The sequence below is a fragment of the Epinephelus moara genome, chromosome 2 (assembly GCF_006386435.1).
Source record: "Epinephelus moara isolate mb chromosome 2, YSFRI_EMoa_1.0, whole genome shotgun sequence".
NCBI classification, from domain to species: domain Eukaryota; kingdom Metazoa; phylum Chordata; class Actinopteri; order Perciformes; family Serranidae; genus Epinephelus; species Epinephelus moara.
The window spans coordinates 9,847,705-9,867,544 of record NC_065507.1 but is presented as its reverse complement, the minus strand read 5'-3'; the positions used below and the strand labels follow the sequence as shown (position 1 = coordinate 9,867,544).

The 19,840-nt window shown below is 40.8% G+C and overlaps 1 protein-coding gene across 2 annotated transcripts; it reads right to left on the bottom strand.

The window, feature by feature from the left end:
- Positions 1-7,594: 7,594 nt before the first annotated feature.
- tsku (tsukushi small leucine rich proteoglycan homolog (Xenopus laevis)) lies at positions 7,595-17,967 on the bottom strand. Of its 2 annotated transcripts, none has more exons than XM_050065113.1 (3): positions 17,731-17,967; positions 10,855-11,166; positions 7,595-10,198 (listed from the first exon to the last, which is right to left on the bottom strand). In XM_050065113.1, the coding sequence occupies exons 1-3, from the start codon at positions 17,743-17,745 to the stop codon at positions 9,458-9,460; spliced, it is 1,068 nt and encodes a 355-aa protein (XP_049921070.1). In that variant the 5' UTR covers positions 17,746-17,967; the 3' UTR covers positions 7,595-9,457. The 2 variants fall into 2 exon arrangements, with proteins under 2 accessions (XP_049921070.1, XP_049921081.1); XM_050065124.1 differs by lacking the exon at positions 17,731-17,967 and adding an exon at positions 12,018-16,370.
- Between the last annotated feature and the right edge of the window lie 1,873 nt (positions 17,968-19,840).

The following is a 19,840-nucleotide window of genomic DNA, read 5'->3' as shown; positions in this document are numbered from 1 at the left end:
CCCTTTTCCTCCATCTCATTCCAGTCACAGCCGGGCACCTCTCCCCGTTCCTGCCCCAGTCAGAAGTCATTACCATATCTGACTCTTTCAACTCGTTCAAAATGCAGCATTGAGGATTTGAACGGGAGCCAAATTAAAAGATCATAAACCTTGAATTTTAATGTCTCTGCATTGGTTACAAGTTAGGTGGTGGAGTGGTGCTGGCTTTACTGATGTTAAAAGTGCAGCCACGTCAAGACATTACAGAGAGTTCACTGCCCCGTGAGCGGAAGATTTAGATCCTGCAGCCCTTCTGATCATCCTGCAGCCAAGACAAGGTGGGTGCGGTTCAGCCAGTGGACTGGAATGAGCTCCCTGAAGCTAAAATGTTTTCATCCACCTCTTATTTATCCTCATTTTATTTTGATTTTATTGTGTTTTTTGACCTTACTCTATTTGTTTCATTTGTTTATCTCTATAGCACTTTGAAGTTAATGAAAAAATGTAGAGCAAGGATAGAGACAGTTCAATGAGGTCAAAGAAAAATGGCAATGGAAGTAAAAAAAAAAAAAGAAAAAAAAAAAGAAAAGGTGGTATCCTTTGAGAAAACCTTCACACGGTCCAGCCCAGCAGCTCCTGATGGAAACCAGATGGTGGAGAATGACGGAGAGGGCAGCAGTCTCAGGATGTATCCCTTTTCCTCTGGGAACTCCCTCCTCAGGCCCCCAATATGAGGAGGGTGATGCAAGACTCCTGCTACTCCTACACTGAGATGATTATTCGGAGTGTGAGCAAACCACAAGGTTTGGGGAACTTCTGAAATGTCATTAAGACAGAAATCTTTCATCAAATTATTCATATATTTTAAAACATATGAATTGACAAACTAACATACGTGTACACATTTTACAACATGCCTGTCAGAGTGCAGGTCGGTTAGGTACAGGATAGGCACTACATTGTTCAACTTCATTTGAACAGTACTGATGACTGTGGCTTTTATAGTGTAGTTAGCGCTGATAGTGGCAAATATTATGCTTCCGGGTGTATCTGTTTATTTCCTGTTGCCATCTATTTTCTGTTCTTGTCTCATCTGCCTGTTGTTATTCTTCCTCTTTCTCTGAATAGAACAGAAAAAATCTGAAGTCATCGTATTTGTAAAGCAGCCAGTGATTCACTGAAAAGGCACAGTCTGTGTTTCTTCCTCCTACTGGATGCTGGAATGTGCAGAAGGTCAGCCTCTGCTCTGTGTCGACCCGTGAGTAAGTAAATCTGACCAGACATGACTCAGGGGCGGACACTGCTGTGTGTTAAAAGTGACCTGTTAATCCAGTAAAGGAGTTCATCTCTTTGGTGTGACAGCAGCCCTTGCAGCGGGCTTTTAGGATTAGCTGAGGACTCTGGAGTGATTCCCTAAAACTTGATTTACAAAAACAGTTACAAGAATCATAATCATGCATCAGAAAATAAAGCTGTGGAAGGGTCACACTGTGAAAATAAAGACTTATTTTGAACAGTCTGACTGAGTAAGAATTCACATGGACGTAATGTTTGATCTTGGGTGAATTTGCCACCATCTGTTACACAAAACTATATAATAAAATCATGTGGACTTTGGCTCAAGATGGAAGTCAGGATACACTTGTACTGTGAATACAGCAGCAAACAATTGTTCTTTCTAAACAAAACATGACCTCAATTTCCAGCGAGGGAACAGATGTCGAACGCAGACTTGTGAACAGCTGATGGAACTGTTCTAACCTCAGTGTGAGGACCTCTGTTTGCAAAGAATCAGCATAATAAAACTTACACTGTACAACACTACTGACCAGGAGCTGGTCCTCCTCATGCTGAGTCATGGGATAGCTTTTTAAAATGTGTGAGTCAGTCAAAAGAGATGTTTACTTTTCCTGGAAAGTTTGACTTTCTTTGCAGATGTGAGGTTTTTAGGGTACAGCAGTATTCTTGGAAATAAAGCAGTGTTCACTTGCAGCCCATTGTCACAGGTTGCCTTCAGGTTGTGACAAAGAGAGGGAAAAGGAGCAAATTTTAACCCTTTTTCCATTTAGTCTTGTAAGCATAGAGTAAAGTCTGAAATATGTGTATATATTTTGTGAAATAGAAACTTATTTTTTTCTGTTTTCATTTGCTTTTAATCATTTTGCGACACCTTGTGAGGGCCCCCCTGGGTTACTGTCTTATACAGTGTCTTACAAAAGTATTCAACCACCTTGGTGTTATCGTATTTTGCTGTCTTAAAACCTGTAATTTGAATGGATTATTATTTGGATTTTTTTGATGGACCTACACAAAATAGTCGAAATTGGTGAAGTGAAATGAAAATAAAAAAGATGTTTTAAAAATTTTAGCTTGGCTTTATGGATTAGTGGCCAGAAAAAAGCCATTGCTCAAAGAAAGAAAGAAATAAGATGATGAAGATATATATATGTAATTTTTATTTTATTTCATGTTATTGTATTTTATTTTATTTTATTTTATTTTGTTTTTTTTTATTTTATGTCATTCATTTATTTTGTAAGGTAAAGACAATTGGTATTATATATATCACACACTGAGACTGGTTTATACTTGTAAGTCACGGACATTTGGTAATTTGTATTATATACTAACATAGGTTTTTGTAAGATAAATATTTGGTAATCACTATTATATAGGTTATTTTTGTGTGACAAAGTTAAAAGGTAATAGCAATGGTGGCGGCAGTAGCTCAGTCCATAGGGACTTGGGTTAGCCTGTTCAAGTCCCCATCCAGACCAAAATATGGAGCGTGGACTGGTAGCTGGAGAGGTGCCAGTTCACCTCCTGGGCACTGCCGAGGTGCCCCTGAGCAAGGCACCAAACCCCCCAACCGCTCGGAGCACCTGTCATGGGCAGCCCACTCCAACATCACTCCACTTAGTGCATGTATAGGTCCAGTTTGTGCATGTGTGTGTTCGGACCTGTGTGTAATTGACAAACAGAGTGAAAAATTGAATTTCCCCTCGGGGATTAAGTATATATATATATATATATATATAAAAAAAATATTTAGAAAAGTTTATAGGGTATAAAAGGTATAGGTTTATATGCTTTTCATTATTTGTAAATACTTATTTCTGTCTGTCTGCTTGTTTATATGTTCATGTCTTTTTTTTTCATGTTCGAAGTAAATATCAAGTATCAATATCAAAGAAATAAGAACATGTTTGGAGTTAACCAAAAGCCATGTGGGAAACATATGGAAGAAGATACTCTGGTCATATGAGACTAAAATTAAACTTTCTGTCCACTCTGTCATAAAGCCCAGCTCTGTGGAGTGTACAGCTCAAAGTAGTTCTGTGAACAGATACTCCCGTGTCTGCTGTGGAGCTTTCCAGCTCCTTCAGGGTTATCTTTGGTCTCTTTGTTGTCTCTCTGATTAATGTCCTCCTTGCATGGTCTGTGAGTTTTGGTGGGCGGCCCTCTCTTGACAGGTCTGTTGTGGTGCTACATTATTTCCCCTTTTTGTAATAATGGATTTAATGGTGCTCTGTGGGATGTTCAAAGCTTCGGATATGTATTTTTGGAACTCAACCCTGATCTGTGCTTCTGCAGAACTTTGTCCCTGACCTGTTTGGAGACCTCCTTAGTCTTCATGGTGCCCCTTGCTTAGTGGTGGTGCAGACTCTGGGGCCTTTCAGGTGGACGTATACTGAGATCAAGTGACACTTAGATTGCACACAGGTGGACTTTACTGAGCAAATTATGTGACTTCTAAAGGTAATTGGTAGCACTAGGTCCTTTAAGTTACTTCATCATAGCAAAGGGGGTGAATACGTCATATGCACACATCACTTTTCCCTTTCTTATTTTTCAGAAGGTTTTAAAAACGTGTTTTTTCATTGCACATTACCAATGTTGATTCTTTTCTGTGGGTCCATTACAAAAAAATCCAATAAAAATCCATTTCAGTTAAAGGTTGTAACACTATGAAATAGGAGCAATGACAAGGGGGGGGTGAATACTGTTGCAAGGCACTGGACTAAAATGTTGCATCAGTTTTTTTATATGGACGTCGAATTCGATCATGTGCAAGGACCGAAAAACTGAATGAACACGTTGCATTTTTATTGTTTAATCCAAGTGTGATTTTCTTTAGGATTTACTAATTGCATAGCAATGCCATTCTGTGGTACAAACTTCAACAGCTTTAGCTCTTGAGAAAAACAGGCAAATCATTGTGGCCTGTGACAAGCTGAGCTGATCTTTTGTTTGTCTGAAAAACAAAACCTCTGTGCTGAGCTGCAGTACGCTGACACAGTGCCTTGGTGTCTATTGTCACGGCAGCACGACAAACCAGAGGGCATACGGAGCATCAATACGTCAATATCACTGTTGTCAGATGAAAATGTTGCTACATCGCCTCTGGAAATCCATAAACAGGTTATTGTGAAGTTAAAAAACAGTTATTCATTCATACATCCTAAACAAAGACTTCAGAAACTTGCTTGTAAAAACACATTCTTTGGTTTCAGCCTCCCACGGGAATGAAAAGCAAAACCTTTGCAGTGTTCAGAGCAGTATGGGCTCATTGTTGAAGCAAAGTGAATTACAGCTGCTTGGATAACTTGATCCTCCAGAGGATCTATCCTGGGAAGGTCAGATTACATTTGTTTGATAGCTGTTCAAGCAAGAACAGAACACTTAATAAAGACACCCTGGTTCTGCCTGCCTGAATTAATTATACACAGTTCAAAGCTTCCCTCTGCTTTGAAGTAATTACATCTCAGAGCTAGACCACTGCAGAGAAGCCAGTGATTACTTTTTGATTTCTTTGCTCATATGTCCCACACTGCCATAATGCACACAGCACGCCTAAATTAAGTTGTTTTTGGGAAATGAAATTAATTGTGATGTTGAAAAAATCCTGTTTTCTACTGTTGGTGTGCTCTGAAAAACAAAACAAGAACAAGAAAAACAGGTAAACAAAGTCACTTTTTGTTCGGTGGAAGCGGAGGCGAGATGAATCTTGTTCAGACTTGCATAAAAGTAAGCTGCTGTTTGTTTGGTCGTGATTTCACAACAGACACGGTCAGATAAGTTGTACATGCAAACACTGTTTTTATCAGCTGTCACTGACTAAAGGTTTTTATTGACCCAGTGTCTGTTGACCCCTTTATCCACCTGAAAACAGTCTCTCCTGATTACTGCCCCTCTTCTTGTGACTGTCCTGTATTTGTGTGATGACATTATTTCAAACCAACAAAGCAAGATGTCACAGCAAAACACAAAGCATCTGCGTTGGCAGTGCGTTGTGGCTTTATTTGAACGCGTCTGTTTCTTCACTTGCACCGGAAATTAACTTTCTGTCAGAGTAGCGTCAGCAGTGTATTCCAATTAAATGTCACTGCAGGATTTGTTTTTCAGTGTCAAACAGAAATGTCAACATTTCTATCAAGATCTCTATTGATCCCTACTCTGTGGTGAACCTCTTCACCTCCGCTAGCTGTAAAGAATCATTAAAGCTGCTCTTACAAATTGTGTTTCATCATGTTGTGGTGTTTTCTTTGAACAGAGGAGTAGACATATGTACAGATTATCATCTTTGTAAGTCAGCTAGTCTCTGATGTGTCATGCAGTTTGCATTGCAACACATTTGTGCTGCTTTTCAACTCATCTGTGCATGTCGCAGACTAGACAGAGGGACATTGTTGGGAGCGAACTGAAATGTTAATAGACATGTGACCTGATCTTCATTCAGTGAGGCTGTCTTTGTAGATCAGATTGATACTGAACCTGAATTGAAATTACTATTTGTGCAGTCTTTTGAGGCATGCTTTGTGATTGGGCTGCAATTAACTTTGACTTGACTAATTTGTATGTCACTTTGCAACCCGGTCTCACTCTGAAGTCGTCAAAATCAGCTTGGGCAGTGACTCGTGGTGTCAGACACTGACGACAAAAGCTGTCCTTTAACATGGTGGTGGTGGCTGTTATATTATAATGGTGCTTGGCAGCGTCAAGGGGAAACACGGCAGGACAAGAACGAAAGTTAAGGCAGTGAACGTACAAGTAGGGCTTTTTCCCTAAACCTAACCACGTGCTTTTGTTGCCTAAACAAAACCACGTGCGTTAGTTGCTGGAGAAAAAAAACAAGGTCAATTTGAGGTGCTGTACCAGCATAGTGTGTTTATTTTGAAAGAGACTGTATGTAAACAGAAATTTTCCTGTGAAAATGGAAGTGTTTTGAAAGACAATGCATGTAACAGGCATAACTTGACACGGCGTCCTAGAATGTCAACAACCAACGCACCCAGGGTACCTTGCACGTCGTGTCTGGATGTGGAAGGTCCATGACCAAACGTCGATATGTGACAAGGCTGGAGTGAGAATGTGTTGCACTTTGGGTATGAAATGTGCTGTATAGATACATTTTCTGATTGAGATCTTGTCCACTGATATTTCACTATTGAAACCAGACTTTATGTTCAGACATGATGAGCTACAATAGTGTGAAAAAATTCCGCACTTTTGATCTGTAACCTGATTTGTTGTGCTGCTGCATTCCCTGAATGTCTCTGCAATTTCACAGTGTCGTAGTGACCATTTAGCGCTACTGCATGTTTCTGATGGATGGCTGGTTCCTTGGGTGTCAACATGCTTCAGGAGAAAAAAAAGCAAAAACATCTGGTAAGTATTTTCTGCTGTGGGGTCAATCTACAAAAGGCTCTCAGGAAGCCCCCTACCAACTAGAAGAGAAAGAGCTGCATTCACACACACACACACACACACACACACACACACACACACACACACACACACACACACACACACACACATAAGCACAACTAGACTCAAATACCACACAAACTGAGATTCTGGCTTTGTTCAAGATCCTCTGCATTCTCACACTCAAGGTTAAGCATGTAACATCAACAGTCCAACTATGGCGCAATCTGTGAAAACCCCCTCGGTTTAGTCAGCCTTATTTTGGCTGGTTTTGTGTCTTGGAGTTTAAAAGATGTGTCACAGAAAGGAGGGCATAATGTCTTCTCTGTCTCACAGGACAAAACACTCATTGCCTGACACACACAGGAGAACTGTAAGCTGCCATGACTGAAACCCGGCTCTCTCTCGCTCCCTCTTTCTCCTTTTCTCTACTCATCTCCTTCCCAGTCACCTCCTTGGCAGGTTACCAGCCCAGTGTAGCATGGTATCCTGCCAAACCCTGGCATGTCTGCCCACTTCAGTGTCTTTTCAGGACCATTCAAGATCGAGAGTGTGTGTATGTTTCTGTGTATCCAGACACTTTCAAGTAAATAAAAAAAAGTTTTATACACAACATGTTGCTGAGTTGTAAAAAGTGAAGAAAGTGCTGTGAGGGCAAACCACCGAGATCTAAGCTTTCCTCTTGTCCTGCAGAGGGACACACCCTGCTATGAGTCAGTCCCATGCATGGATACAAATCACATAGTGCTTTGAAAAACAGGATCTCTAGCGAAATTATAAATACAGTGTCGACACTGACACAACCTTTCCTTGCATGTGGTTTTCTTTTTAACGATTCTTTGTGCTCCTACGCTGACACACCTAACAAGTGTTGACGTTTTCACACAGAACAAACAGCAGTCATTCAAAGAGTTAGAAGAGTCAATTTATTACACATATGATTCATATATATAAAGTTATATACAATATAGTTACATACGTACAAATATAAACCTCTACACCAAGACATCTGACTTTCAATTAACCAACTGAAAAGGTGGATTTCCTTTAAAATCTCAAAATCATAACAATAAAGGCCCCAAACCTTCACAGATCGCTGACATTCATAAACTCTAATATGCAGTCTTGAGGCTTATCATCCTCTTAGGTCCACAGAAATACCACAGAGATGGGAAGGTGACATTAAAGATTACAGCACAGTGCAGCTCGCATTTAAACATCAACAGAAAGCGACATTACTTCATTACCAATTATGTGCGAGTTGTCATACTTCACTGGTCAATTCTGCTTCACACAAGCGTTTTGGTTGGCTGGAGAGTGATTTGATCGCAGTCACAGCTTGTTTAGTCCTGTTGTGTAATGTCAAACAGACAAAACAAAGATCACCATGTCAGAGGCTGCTGACCTACTTTGCAAAGGCTGTGCACCAAACTTACTGTCATTATGACGGTAAATCATCCAAACATAATGGACAAAATGTCAGATTTGGGCTGGTGGACATAGAAAAAAATTCAAGTAATCAAATGGTCATTTGTGGGTGTAACAAGAAAAGATCTTCAACCCTCGACAGTTATAAACATAACTGTAAGCTTCCCAAAACCATGCTTAATAAAATAATTCTGGTTCTTGGATGTACAGTTCGATATTTTTGGGAAATACGCACGTTCACTTTCTTGTCGGGAGTTAGAAAAGAAGATTGATTCCACTGTCATGTCTGTATGGGTAAATATACAGCTACAGCCAGCAGCTGGTTAGCTTAGCTTAGCATTAAGACAAGAAACAGCCAGCAATGCTCTGTCTGAAGGTAAAATCTACCTATCTGACATGTCAAATCTCATTTCTTTTATCTGTAGAAAACACAATGTGCTGATTAGTGAGCTTCTGAGAACTTTCTGACAGAGCCAGGCCAGCTGTTTCCCCGTTTCCAGTCTCTGTGCTAAGCGAAGCTAACCATCTGCCAGCTGTAGCTTCATATTGAACAAATAGACATGAGTGGTTTCAATCTCCTCATCTAACTCTGGGCTAGAAAGCTAAATCGTCCCTTTAATCATTCCAACAAAGCATCACATTCAAAGTCAAATAAAATTCTTAGTGGTCAACAGTAAAATATTCTTCAGTGTGGGTTTTATGAGCAATGCATAGAAGGTTTTGTATTCCACTGGATGACATTTAGGCCATGTGTGAGTGCATTATCTAAAAAATACCACGACTGGAATAAGTGCAAATAACTCTTAAAATGGTCCCACTTGAAATGAAGTACATAACGTACAAACATTACTGACATTTTTGGATTCATGAAAGGTTCTCTACCAGTTTAGGCTACATGTTAAGATGTGAAACAAACGGATCTGTGCTATGAAGACTGCTGTACATTTTGTCTTTTTTTGTATATTTTGTTTTTAGGTACTGCATTTATGATACTTCAGTCAAGAGTCCATGAGGGTTACTTTCAACCTTTAAGACGTATTCCAAAGGTTCACCTTGGAACGCAGGTAACTGAGTGAAAGTTACATAAAAAAGTGTTTTGCATATGAAAGCAGATAAGGCACAGCTCTGGCATCTGGATTGTAAGGGCCGGGGTATTCCCTGTCAGAACTCGGTTGTATGATGTGTTCTCCTACCATGGTGGGAATCAAGTGTTTATGGTTATATCCGACATTTGAAAGGTGTGGGGAGGAAGGGGTTTCCGAAGCTATTGGCACATCCAGCAAGCACTTAAAATGGAGGATACTGGCCCCTTTAGGAGTGGTCCATTTCCACAGGCACTGTTTCACAACACAATGCCCTCCACATTACAGTTCAGCACCTCATTGTGTTGGACCTGCCCCAGCTGCCGGTGAAACTGCCCCTGTTTCTGGGTCCTCCAGCAGTGGATACTTCGTCCCAGTGTAATACTCTTAATACTGGGCAGGTGGGTCAGTATGTTATTTGGCAAAGACGCCACACCAGAGCCGGACAAATTCAGCTCTTGCAGGGAGTCTAGTCCGCTGAAAACCGCAGGGCTTAAGGTCTTGAGCTTGGGGTTGTTTGAGAGATCCAGAACCTGCAGGCTCTGGAGGCCCTTGAAGCTGTTCGGTTCGATCTCCTGAAGCTCAGGGAGCCCACTGATTGATAAATAAACCAGATCTTTCAGCTGAGCAAAAGCTCCCTCCTTGATCTGTGCAATGGGGTTACCATCCAAATTGAGATACCTCAGCGGAAGTCCCGCAAGCCTCGGTACGCTCGACAGCCGGTTCGCTGACAGATTTAAGCTTTGAATGTGCAACACTCTTCCACGCAAAGTCGTGGAGACTGACACAAGCTTGTTATGAGATAGATCAACGCTGACAGGTTCACCATTGACTTTAGTTGTGAACACGTCCAAGTCGAACTCTCTGAAGCTGTTGTAGCTGAGGTCAACTTCAGCCAGTGGGAGGCCGGAGAAGCAGGTTGGGGAGAGGCTCTCCAGGTTGTTATGGCTCAGATCCAAAGTCTCCAGGTAGCGCAGCTTGGACAAAGCACTGGGTGTTACCTGAAAATGTGAAGGCAAGGAAGGGATAAAAAGACAAGGAAAACATTTTAAGAGTGGCAAGGGGTGATAATACACTGAAATAAAACTATACAATGACTTTTGACATATATGTATTGATATATGTCAGAACTTGATTGTTTTGGTCTATAAATCTGTAACTTTTCTGTCCTTAGAAAACTTGTAATATTTGTAATGACTGAGGAATATATACAAATGTATCCAGTCAAACTTTGGGGTGACCAGCAAACCTTTAATGTCATTAAAAAATGCTCTCAACTGTTAGCTCATGGTACCTAGCAGGATGTCATAGCTGGATTTGTTTGAATATCAGTAAACAAAAACTTTTACATTTACAAAAAAGCTTAATTATGATCTCATTTATTAATCTTTCATGATAAAATCATTGAAATGCTTGGGACAGCTTTATTCATTGGATTAAAATGTGCTATATCGGGATAGGTATCGTTATCGGGATATGAAATGACCTATATCGGGACATGAGATTTTGGTCATATCACCCAGCCCTACCTGTGAGAGTACTAAATTAGGGACTGACACATTTAATTGATTATAGAGTGTGCAAATTATTCATTAAAAGGTTACATCGCCTTGTTTGAGACCAACAGATTGATGCTTGAGTTCCTCCATCCACTGACCTTTGTTATAAGGTTGCTGCTTAGGTCCAAGCTAATGAGGGTGGTGTAGCCTGGACCGGCTAACATGGTGTCACTGAGCGGGCCCATGGCGTTGGAGGACAGGTCTAGGTGGGCAGTGTCCAGTGGGATGGGGATGGGCATGGTGGTGCCGGGTCCCAACCCTCGGCAGTCCACCCTTGTCAGACTGAAGCTGTCGAACAGGCCAAAGCTTTCCACCTCACAGCGGCAGCCAGGGTGGCAGTTCTTGACCGCACTGGACTGGGCGGAGGCCAGCAGCGACAGGCTGATCCACAGGAGGAGTGCCATTATGCTCTGGAGAGAGAATTACTTACATTTGAAACCTTTTCACACGACACTCCCATGGAGGTTAGAAAAGTTGTCTCTCATGAAAGCCACCATTTATCATGTTTAAATCACATTTCAAGCTACAATCACCGTGTGAGAGAGATGCATTACCTCAGTCACCAGAGCGGATCAGTTCAACTGGTCCAAACTCCTTCACAGAGCACCTTGTTTGTGGTTTTAGAAATTACAAGCACTGTTCCTTCTCAAATGCCATCTTCAAGGTATTTGTTAAGCTTATTGAAAAAACTTAAAGCTTTTATTTGTGCAACTTGAGTAGCCCTAATTTCCCTCCCTCTTGGCTTCCCAACGGGTGTGACCTGATTTCTTTGATCAAAGAGTTCATTTGCACTTTCTTAGTTTACTCACAAGAAAGAGTGTGCATGGTTGTAAAAAATGAAAACTTGAGCGTATTGTAAATCAGGGCCCTTAATATATCTCTGCTCCTTCTTAAAAATTAGGAAAACCAAGATGAGCCCACTGCCTGAGCATATCCTCTGAGCCCAATGCATGAAGACAGAAAAAAATCAGACTTCTCATTCTGATTTTAATTATACTGGTATATGGTCTAATACTTACAACACTGCATCTGGAATAATAGCAGAATGGAAAGCTTCAAAATGAAAAAATTAATTAATTAAACAACAGAGGGAAACAAACCCTGCCCTCTCAAAATATATGGATCAATAAGTTAAAGCATAGGATTCATTAAAATGAATAAAGAACCAAGTAAATTCTGTACATACAAATAAAGATTAAGCAAAAAAGTGGCTGTAAAATCTATAACAGTGATTAGTTTTATTTTAAAACAGCTCCTGTACCTTTGCCGTAGTTGTTGCTGTTGTTCCTCTATGTGTAAATAAGAGCAGAATGGTGCTCACCCAGTTTAACTTATGCAATGTGTACACACGCGCACGCACACACGCACACACACATACACACAAGCACTTAAATGAGTATGAAAATTGGACAGAGGTTAAGTGTTGTGTAACAGGTAGAAAAGAACAGTCATGGTCAAGTCACCCCAGGCATGACACAGCAGAGTACGTGTCAAAGATCCACCTCAGATGTTAACAGTTTGTTCCTGAATGAAAATAAACAGGACACTACTGTCATCACTTTTGTTGATCATTCACCTAAACTGCTCAAAATCTAGAATTTACAAGTTCAAAAGCATTTTTTTATGGGGAATCCAGCTTCTCGAAGAAATGCAAGTTAGTGTGTTCTTGCAAGAAAAAGTAAAATATTAATTCTCTCTGATCTTCGACCTGACATTTGTTTTAAATTTTGACTCTTTTTGGGGTATGCAGTGAGAATGTACTCAGGGACTCGCTGTTATCAGGCATATCTCTCAGGGGTTACAGTTATTCATCTTGGCTTATGTAAGAGGATGAGGTTACAGAGCTGCATAGTATTTGGTCTACATATGCAGGCTGATTAGCGTGGCTCAAAGTCTACTCAGACAGAGCTGATCACCTCTGTGCCGCGTTTCTTTAGATTTAACCCCTGAAGTCCCTGACTATTACTGGCTGCTTGTAATGCTGCTGATAGTGAACAAGTTTATAAAGAAATCAACTGAATGGGATTTTTTATATTTTAAAATTTATTACTAGAATTTTCTTCTACCTACATAAAGGGTGTACATGTAATATTACTAACATGAAAGTTTTAATAAACTTTGTTCACCCTGTTATGTTACATGACAAGTTAGTGTCTGATGTTTTCATGGTTGTGTGTAGGTGTGTGTGTTCTCAGCGAAGGCCTGAGTCCCTCCAGCTGTGGGTTTTGACCTAACAGGAACGGGCGAGGTTTATGACTGTCAAATTGAGCTGAGTACACAAATCTTTCACTCGCTGAACAAAATTTAACAAGATTTTTTCTGGTTGAGCTCTTCCGAAGCTAAATAGTCCACCCACGGAATGAACCACCCGTAAAGGACACAGGGGGGGAAACCTGATGAATGAATGCTCTGTATTTTAAAGATATCGTGGCATGGTGTGTCATGCATAGTGTTCTGCAAATTAACTTTGCACTTGCAGTTTCTAAAGCAACTGCTTAAAGGTCCAGTGTGCGGGCTCTAGGGGGATATATTTGCATAAATGTAATGTAATAAGTGTGTTTTCTTTAGTGTACAGTCACCTGAAAAAAAGAATCGGCATGTTTTTGGTACCTTAGAATGAGCCATTTATATCTATATAGGAAGCGGGTCCTTATTTATGGAGACAACCATGTTTTCCCAGAACGGACAAACCAAACACTTCAGTGTTTTTACCGGATTTAATTACCTGGGGTCTCATTTATAAAAATAACGCTTAGGATCTGTACTAAAAATATACATGGGGACAAAAGCCAAAAATGGCACGCACTGAAAAATATTCAACCATTTCTACAATCAGGCTTCCACCTCACAATCTGCATCACCTATTTCCCATCTCCAAAATTCCTCTCTCAGGCCTCGTTTTGTGCATACGCAATGTTTGAGACCCCTGTCCCATTTGTTTTGGAGAGAAAGAAACCTTTGTGGAAAATGTGGCTCCCAGTTAAAACCTTCTGAGCAATGAACACTGATGTAATCCTAACCAGGAGTTCACACTTGGCACACTGGAGAATTTTCAACTTGCCATATGCAATCCTCATCGCTACTAAATCCTACACACTGACCCAATAACTCTTATTCTGTGTGTATTTACCACATCATTAGCTGTCATTTCAAAAAAGATAATAGGGTCCTTCTCCGCCCTCTCTGCAATTACAAGTTTTGTTTCACCTCAAGCAAACTACAGGCCTCAAAGAGGTCAGCCTTGTCGGGAAACCACAGAGAAGCCATATGCCGACTAAACATGGGAAACTGCCAGTAAAACCAAGTGGTTATACGCCTTTTATGTCTACCACACTGGTCTTCAGCAGCTCGTCACCTCCGTGTGGTTTTGCAGCCACATTCGTCCGGCCCTCCTTCCTTTCCTGCATCCTTTGCTCCATCTGTTGCTTCGACAAGGACTGTGAACTTTCTGCACCAGGTGTTGCTCTTGACCTCTCACCAATAAATCTCAGCTAACGGCAAACTGCTGCTGGCGCTGCCTTCAAATCAGATACATTCTAACTATGGCGATTACCCAAAAGGCAACGGCAGTTAGAGCAGCGGACCCCCTGAGTGGACAATTGGCAAAGGCCTGTGAAATCACGCCCCAACACCTTCTCACTTTCTGAGGCCTTTTCACTCCTTTTGTATCCTGGGATCCTGCCGCCCTCTGAGGATCATCAGCCATTAGTTGCTCATTTATTTATTTACCATCCTGCAGCCGGTGTATTGCTGTTCACGGCACGGTTTTCTTATCTAAACTAAAACTTATCAGCACGCAAGTACATTTAGACTTTTGCCGAGCTCTCCTACTGTGATAATCCAATTACCATAGTGTGTTATCAGTGTAAACACAATCATTTCATTCATCAAAAGCCAATATAAAAGCACCACTTTATTGCCCACAAGCAATACACTTATCTTAAGTCTTTACAAGATTTCTTTTTGCGGCTGGCTTGTCTTTATCTAAATTCATGCAGAAAAGTAAAAAAAACTGCACATTTAAAGCAGAAGACAGAGTGAACGCACCAAACATAATACCCACTTACTTCTCCGATTTAACACATTTATTTGCATCTATGTCAAACATCATTTAGCCGTCAATTTGTTCAATATCCTCCAGCGCTGTGATGTATTCTTCGTGTCACTGAGACCGCTGTGTCCTAATTTAATCTTCAAGTTGAAGGCTGAAAACTGTGTAATTAGAAGATGGATGCCACGCTAATCCTTTTAAGCCAAATTAATGCACGACACTGAGGAGGAGGCAGTGATTTAAATTAAATTGATGGTACTTAAGTGTTTTAAAACAATTAGGCAGCACTGGGACGCCTAAAGTAACGATGAATAAATAAAATCACAAAGAAGGAGGCTGATCAAATTCATCAAAGTATATTTTAGCAAAGCTAGAGGAGACGGTATCACAGAACATGGTGATGAGAGATTCACTGAAGGTGTAGCTGACTGAATATCACCTAAGAAATAAATGAAACCCTTCTGTGTATATTCTTCTAGCACTGTATTTTAGCACAGTTTTAAGGTACTTGTACATTACGTGTGAGTATTTCCATTTTGTGCTATTTTAAACTTGTCTTCCATCCAATAATAGAGGGAAATATTGTTCTGTTTAATTCAGTGCATTTATCTGACAGCTTTATTTACAAAGTTTGTTAGTTTTTTGGATACCCAAGATTATTGTCACCAATTTAGCATCTGACCAAATGTCTCTCCTTCTGTTCCTGAAATATGATGTAGAGTAATGTGTTTTATAAATGCAGAATATTACGATGTCACAGTGAAGTTGACCTTGTCATAATTAGAGTGTGAATTCTTACAGTATTGCCAAAACATGCTTCGGTAGGGCACAGTGACCTTTCACCACTGCATTCGAATCAGTGAACATTTGTGCTACATTTCCCTCAAGGCATTCTTGAGAAATCGTGTTCACAAGATTGAGGCAGACAAGGTCACAATTACCCTGACCTTTGACCTATGGCCACTTAAGATCTAATCAGTTTATTGTTAAGTCAGGGGGGCCTTCTCTCTTCTATCCAATAATGCAATAACATGTCACAGACAGGGCCATTCTGCCTCATAAAGACCACTTTGACTTTGGAAACTTAAAGGTCTACTGTGTAAGATTAAGTGGCATCTAGGGGTGAGACTGCAGGTGTGCCAAGCATGAAGAATAAGGTGGCCAACACAAAAATACTAATGGCCCTAAACAGAGCCAGTGTTTGGTTCATCTGTTCTTGGCTACTGTACAACAACATGGCAGACTGCGTGTGAGCAGGCCCCCAGGAAGGGAAATTACAACTTATGGATCCATCATGTGATGCACTGCGGCCATTTAAGACTTTTTCCCACTGAGTTACATGGAGAAAGAAATGTCCTTAAATTAGTGGGACATTTTTTGAGCATCATAACCCTGTGAATGCCTTTGGGAAGTCTAGAAAAGCCACATAATTGAATTATATTATCTCCAATCAAGTTAACAGAGGGTTAATTCAGAAGTAGCCAGCACAGCCTGTGGATGTTGCTAGTGTACCTGATCTATGTGCCGCACAGTGCAGAAGCAGTGCCTGATCTTTCGCATCATTTTATACGAAGCAGCTGAACCATTTTGGTGTGATGAGCAACTTTCAAAGGAATGAATGGGACTCCACCGCCAATGCTGTATCCAAATCTCTTTATACATCCATGGATGGGATGTGGCTTGCTCCAAATATAGCTCATTCTAGGGTCATAGATGTAACCGGCGGACTCAAGTGTTGTTTGCGTTGTGTTGACATGAAGAGGCCCAGACAATAGATATCTTTTGAGGGGATCTCTGTTTATTCCTGACAAATGACAGCAAGAGGTAAAAACAAAATCCTCCGTCAATCACGACCATATAACTCGAGCCCCTACACAAATTAAGTGACACAGGAATGTATTATTATACAATAAGTTTAAGCTGAAAAATGAAGTTATAAACTTAGCTTAAATTACTACCAGAGCAATGTCACTTAGGCTACCTCTTGCATGGACTACAACAGCAAAAGGGGAGAGGCGAGGTGGGAGACACCCCTTTATAGGTGGGTTTTTAATTGATCCTATTACATAGAAACACAACGATTCTTATTTTAGGTTATTATAAACTAATGAAAGCGAATAAATGCCCCTAAATCCTACACACTGGACCTTTAAGTGCATTTTGCGGTCCATACTTAGTTATACTTTGATAAATAATATTTTTATTTCAAAGTACTTCTTCCACCAGTTTCTATCAAACACCAATCCTATCACCTCTTTTTCTTTCTATGCCAGATGTGTTTCCATGAGCTCTCCACCTCCTGGATGATGAAAGTCTGACCAGCTGTGTCAAACGTGTCACTGCCCTCTCTGCGTTACCACAGTGAACCAGTGCCATGCCCTGGGAAGTTACCACAGGAGGCGGGTAACACTCACTGCATGGCACCTCCGCAGATCAAATTTCTTGCAGCCGTACGTGGCAGACCACGGAGAGAGCAGAGGACTCTGCTGCATGATTTTCGGATAAAACACCCCAAACAAGTATCACACGGATCACTCTAAGTACCGTTCATTACACATTCACCTCCAACCCCGCCCCTTCCAGCTGTCAATCACGTCTCCACATGTCACCTCTGCGCGCATCAGTCTCCAGAGTTTGCACACTCCATAAAGTTTCTTTCTCCGTCTGAATAATTTGCGGTAACGACACACGAGAGCCTGGTCAGTTCAGACGGGACACCAGGGGCGGTTTCTTCAACACAGAGGCAAACGTGAAACCTGATCTGACCACAGCGCTCCGCTGCTCCGCTGCGTTTCTGTGCCTAAACTAACGCAAAAAAACTGCTGACTTCACAGACACTTTCTGACAAACAGGAAACAAGTAGGGGGATAGAAAATCGCTTCTACTTGTATTACCTTTCTTCTCAGCTTGTGTTCTAACTTACTTTGGTGCCTTTCATCCACACTGTCCGCTTTTCGGCCGTCTTTCACTTCACCGCTCCCATTTTCCAGACCCCCGCTGCGTGCCCGCGTCCCCGTGGTTAGTGTGCCTGCTGGTCCACATGAGCTCTGCGTGTCTCTCTGCGTGTCTGCTCCGCCACAATAAACTGTCAGGGGCTGGAAACACTGGGGCACACTCGTCTGTTCCCATCCCATAAAGTCCTGACTGGCCTCGGCTCGTTTTACCACCGTCAAGTTTACGAGAGTCCAATATAGGAGGACTTCCTGTCGGTACCTTCCAAAACAAAATGCATCACTTGTGACCAGATTTGGTAACCATTTCACTCTTTGTTTTGACTACTATTTGCACTAAATGTAGCCCATCGATAGAAGTTCTGCGATTCATTTTATGTCAGGTTATATTAGGCTACTAGGGTTTTGTGTTACATTGGCTACTGTTGCCACTGTGCTTTCATATTGGGCAGGTCAAGGAAACTAAAGGACTGCTTTTTACTTATCAGAGGAGCAGAGGGGTTTAATTTTTTATTTATTTATTTGATTTGATTTAATTTAATTTAATTTATTATTTTAACCTTCCCCAAAGCTACAAATATTTTTCCTTGAGCCTTCATGAGTGACTGGCAGAAAATGCATGACCCTCCCTTTACGATAAAGTAGTTATTAGATTTCCAAAACTCACTCTTGGATATTTAAAGTTAAAAGTCAAAAGTTGGAGATGAAATCCTGGAGAATTTTAATTTCTGATTTTTCCCCCTTTTTTTTCCTGACAGACGTTTTCCTCACACATGATGTGTCCAGGGACTGTCGGAAATTTGAAAATCAAATGACAATTTCTGTTCAGTTTCTAGTTATGATAAATGGTGTTATTTTGGTGATATTTAAAGAAAACATGCCATGTATTCTTTACTAATCAGCAGTTAAATAAATACAAACCACAACCATTTTAACACGCCTCCCCCTTTTTGCACTGCCCCCTCACCTAATAAGTAATGAACAGTCCCTAAACAATAATTAAAAAATAAGAATAAAAACACAATAACAACAAGTTATGACTTTTACTTCTTTTTTTGTTTTCTTTATTCAGGTCAAGATGTGAAATTAATTACTAAACTACAACTTGACGATGCACTGAAACTGTCTTAACAAATAGTCTCACAAAGACATATATCTGAGACTACATATCCTAACTGGCTCCTTTGACCAATGTTACGCTAAATACTCGGCCCATGTACTAAACCAAGCGTAAAGGACAGAGGGGAAAACCTGATGAATGAATTCTCTGTATTTGTAAGATAGACTACTGAAGCATGATGCATCATGCATAATGCTTTGGAAATTAATTTTGCACTCACTGTTTCTAACTGCTTAAAGGTCAACTTTGTAGGGTCTAGTTGCAACTAGCTGTGAGGCTGCAGAGCTGAAACTTCTTCTGTGTGCCAACCGTGTGGGAAAACTGTAGTGGCTGACACAAGAATGCAAAAAGACCCATCTAGAGCCAGTGTTTGGTATGTCCCTTTTGGGCTACTGTAAAGTAACATGGTGGACTTTGTGGGAGAGGACTTGCTCCATGGATAAAAACAACTCACTCTTAAGTAATAAAAAGAGAAAGTCTTATTTTCAGGTGATTGTAATCTGATGAAAGCAGAGTTATGAATAGTATATTCCATTTCACACTCGCCCTTTAACACATTTATATTTAAAACATCATTAGCTGTCATTTAAAATAATAATGAGTTCCTTCTCCGCCTTCTCTGAGATCATCCACACAGAAACCATATGCAGAATAAACACTGGAAAATGCCAGTAAAGCCAAGTGGTTAAACGCTTTTATTTTTGAAGGTCCACACGTGTAACTTCCGGTCTCTGTCGACTGTCCCGTGTAGTTTTGACGCTGCTTGTCGGTGCGCACTCTAGTGGAGACGCCGCAAACAAATCCACATGAAAAGGAAAGCTGAAATACAGCGTTGCGCAACAAGGCGGCGGTTTGTTTCATTTGGCCTCAAGAGCGCATTTTGATGAAACTGATTGAAAAGATAATGTGAACGGAAACCCAGACTTTTCCTGTTGCTGCCCACGCTGCATATCAGCCCTGCT

Coding starts and splice junctions, on each gene's coding strand:
- tsku (XM_050065113.1), bottom strand. Junction 10,199..10,854: donor GCAGCAACCTTATAACAAAG/GTCAGTGGATGG, acceptor TCACATTTTCAG/GTAACACCCAGTGCTTTGTC.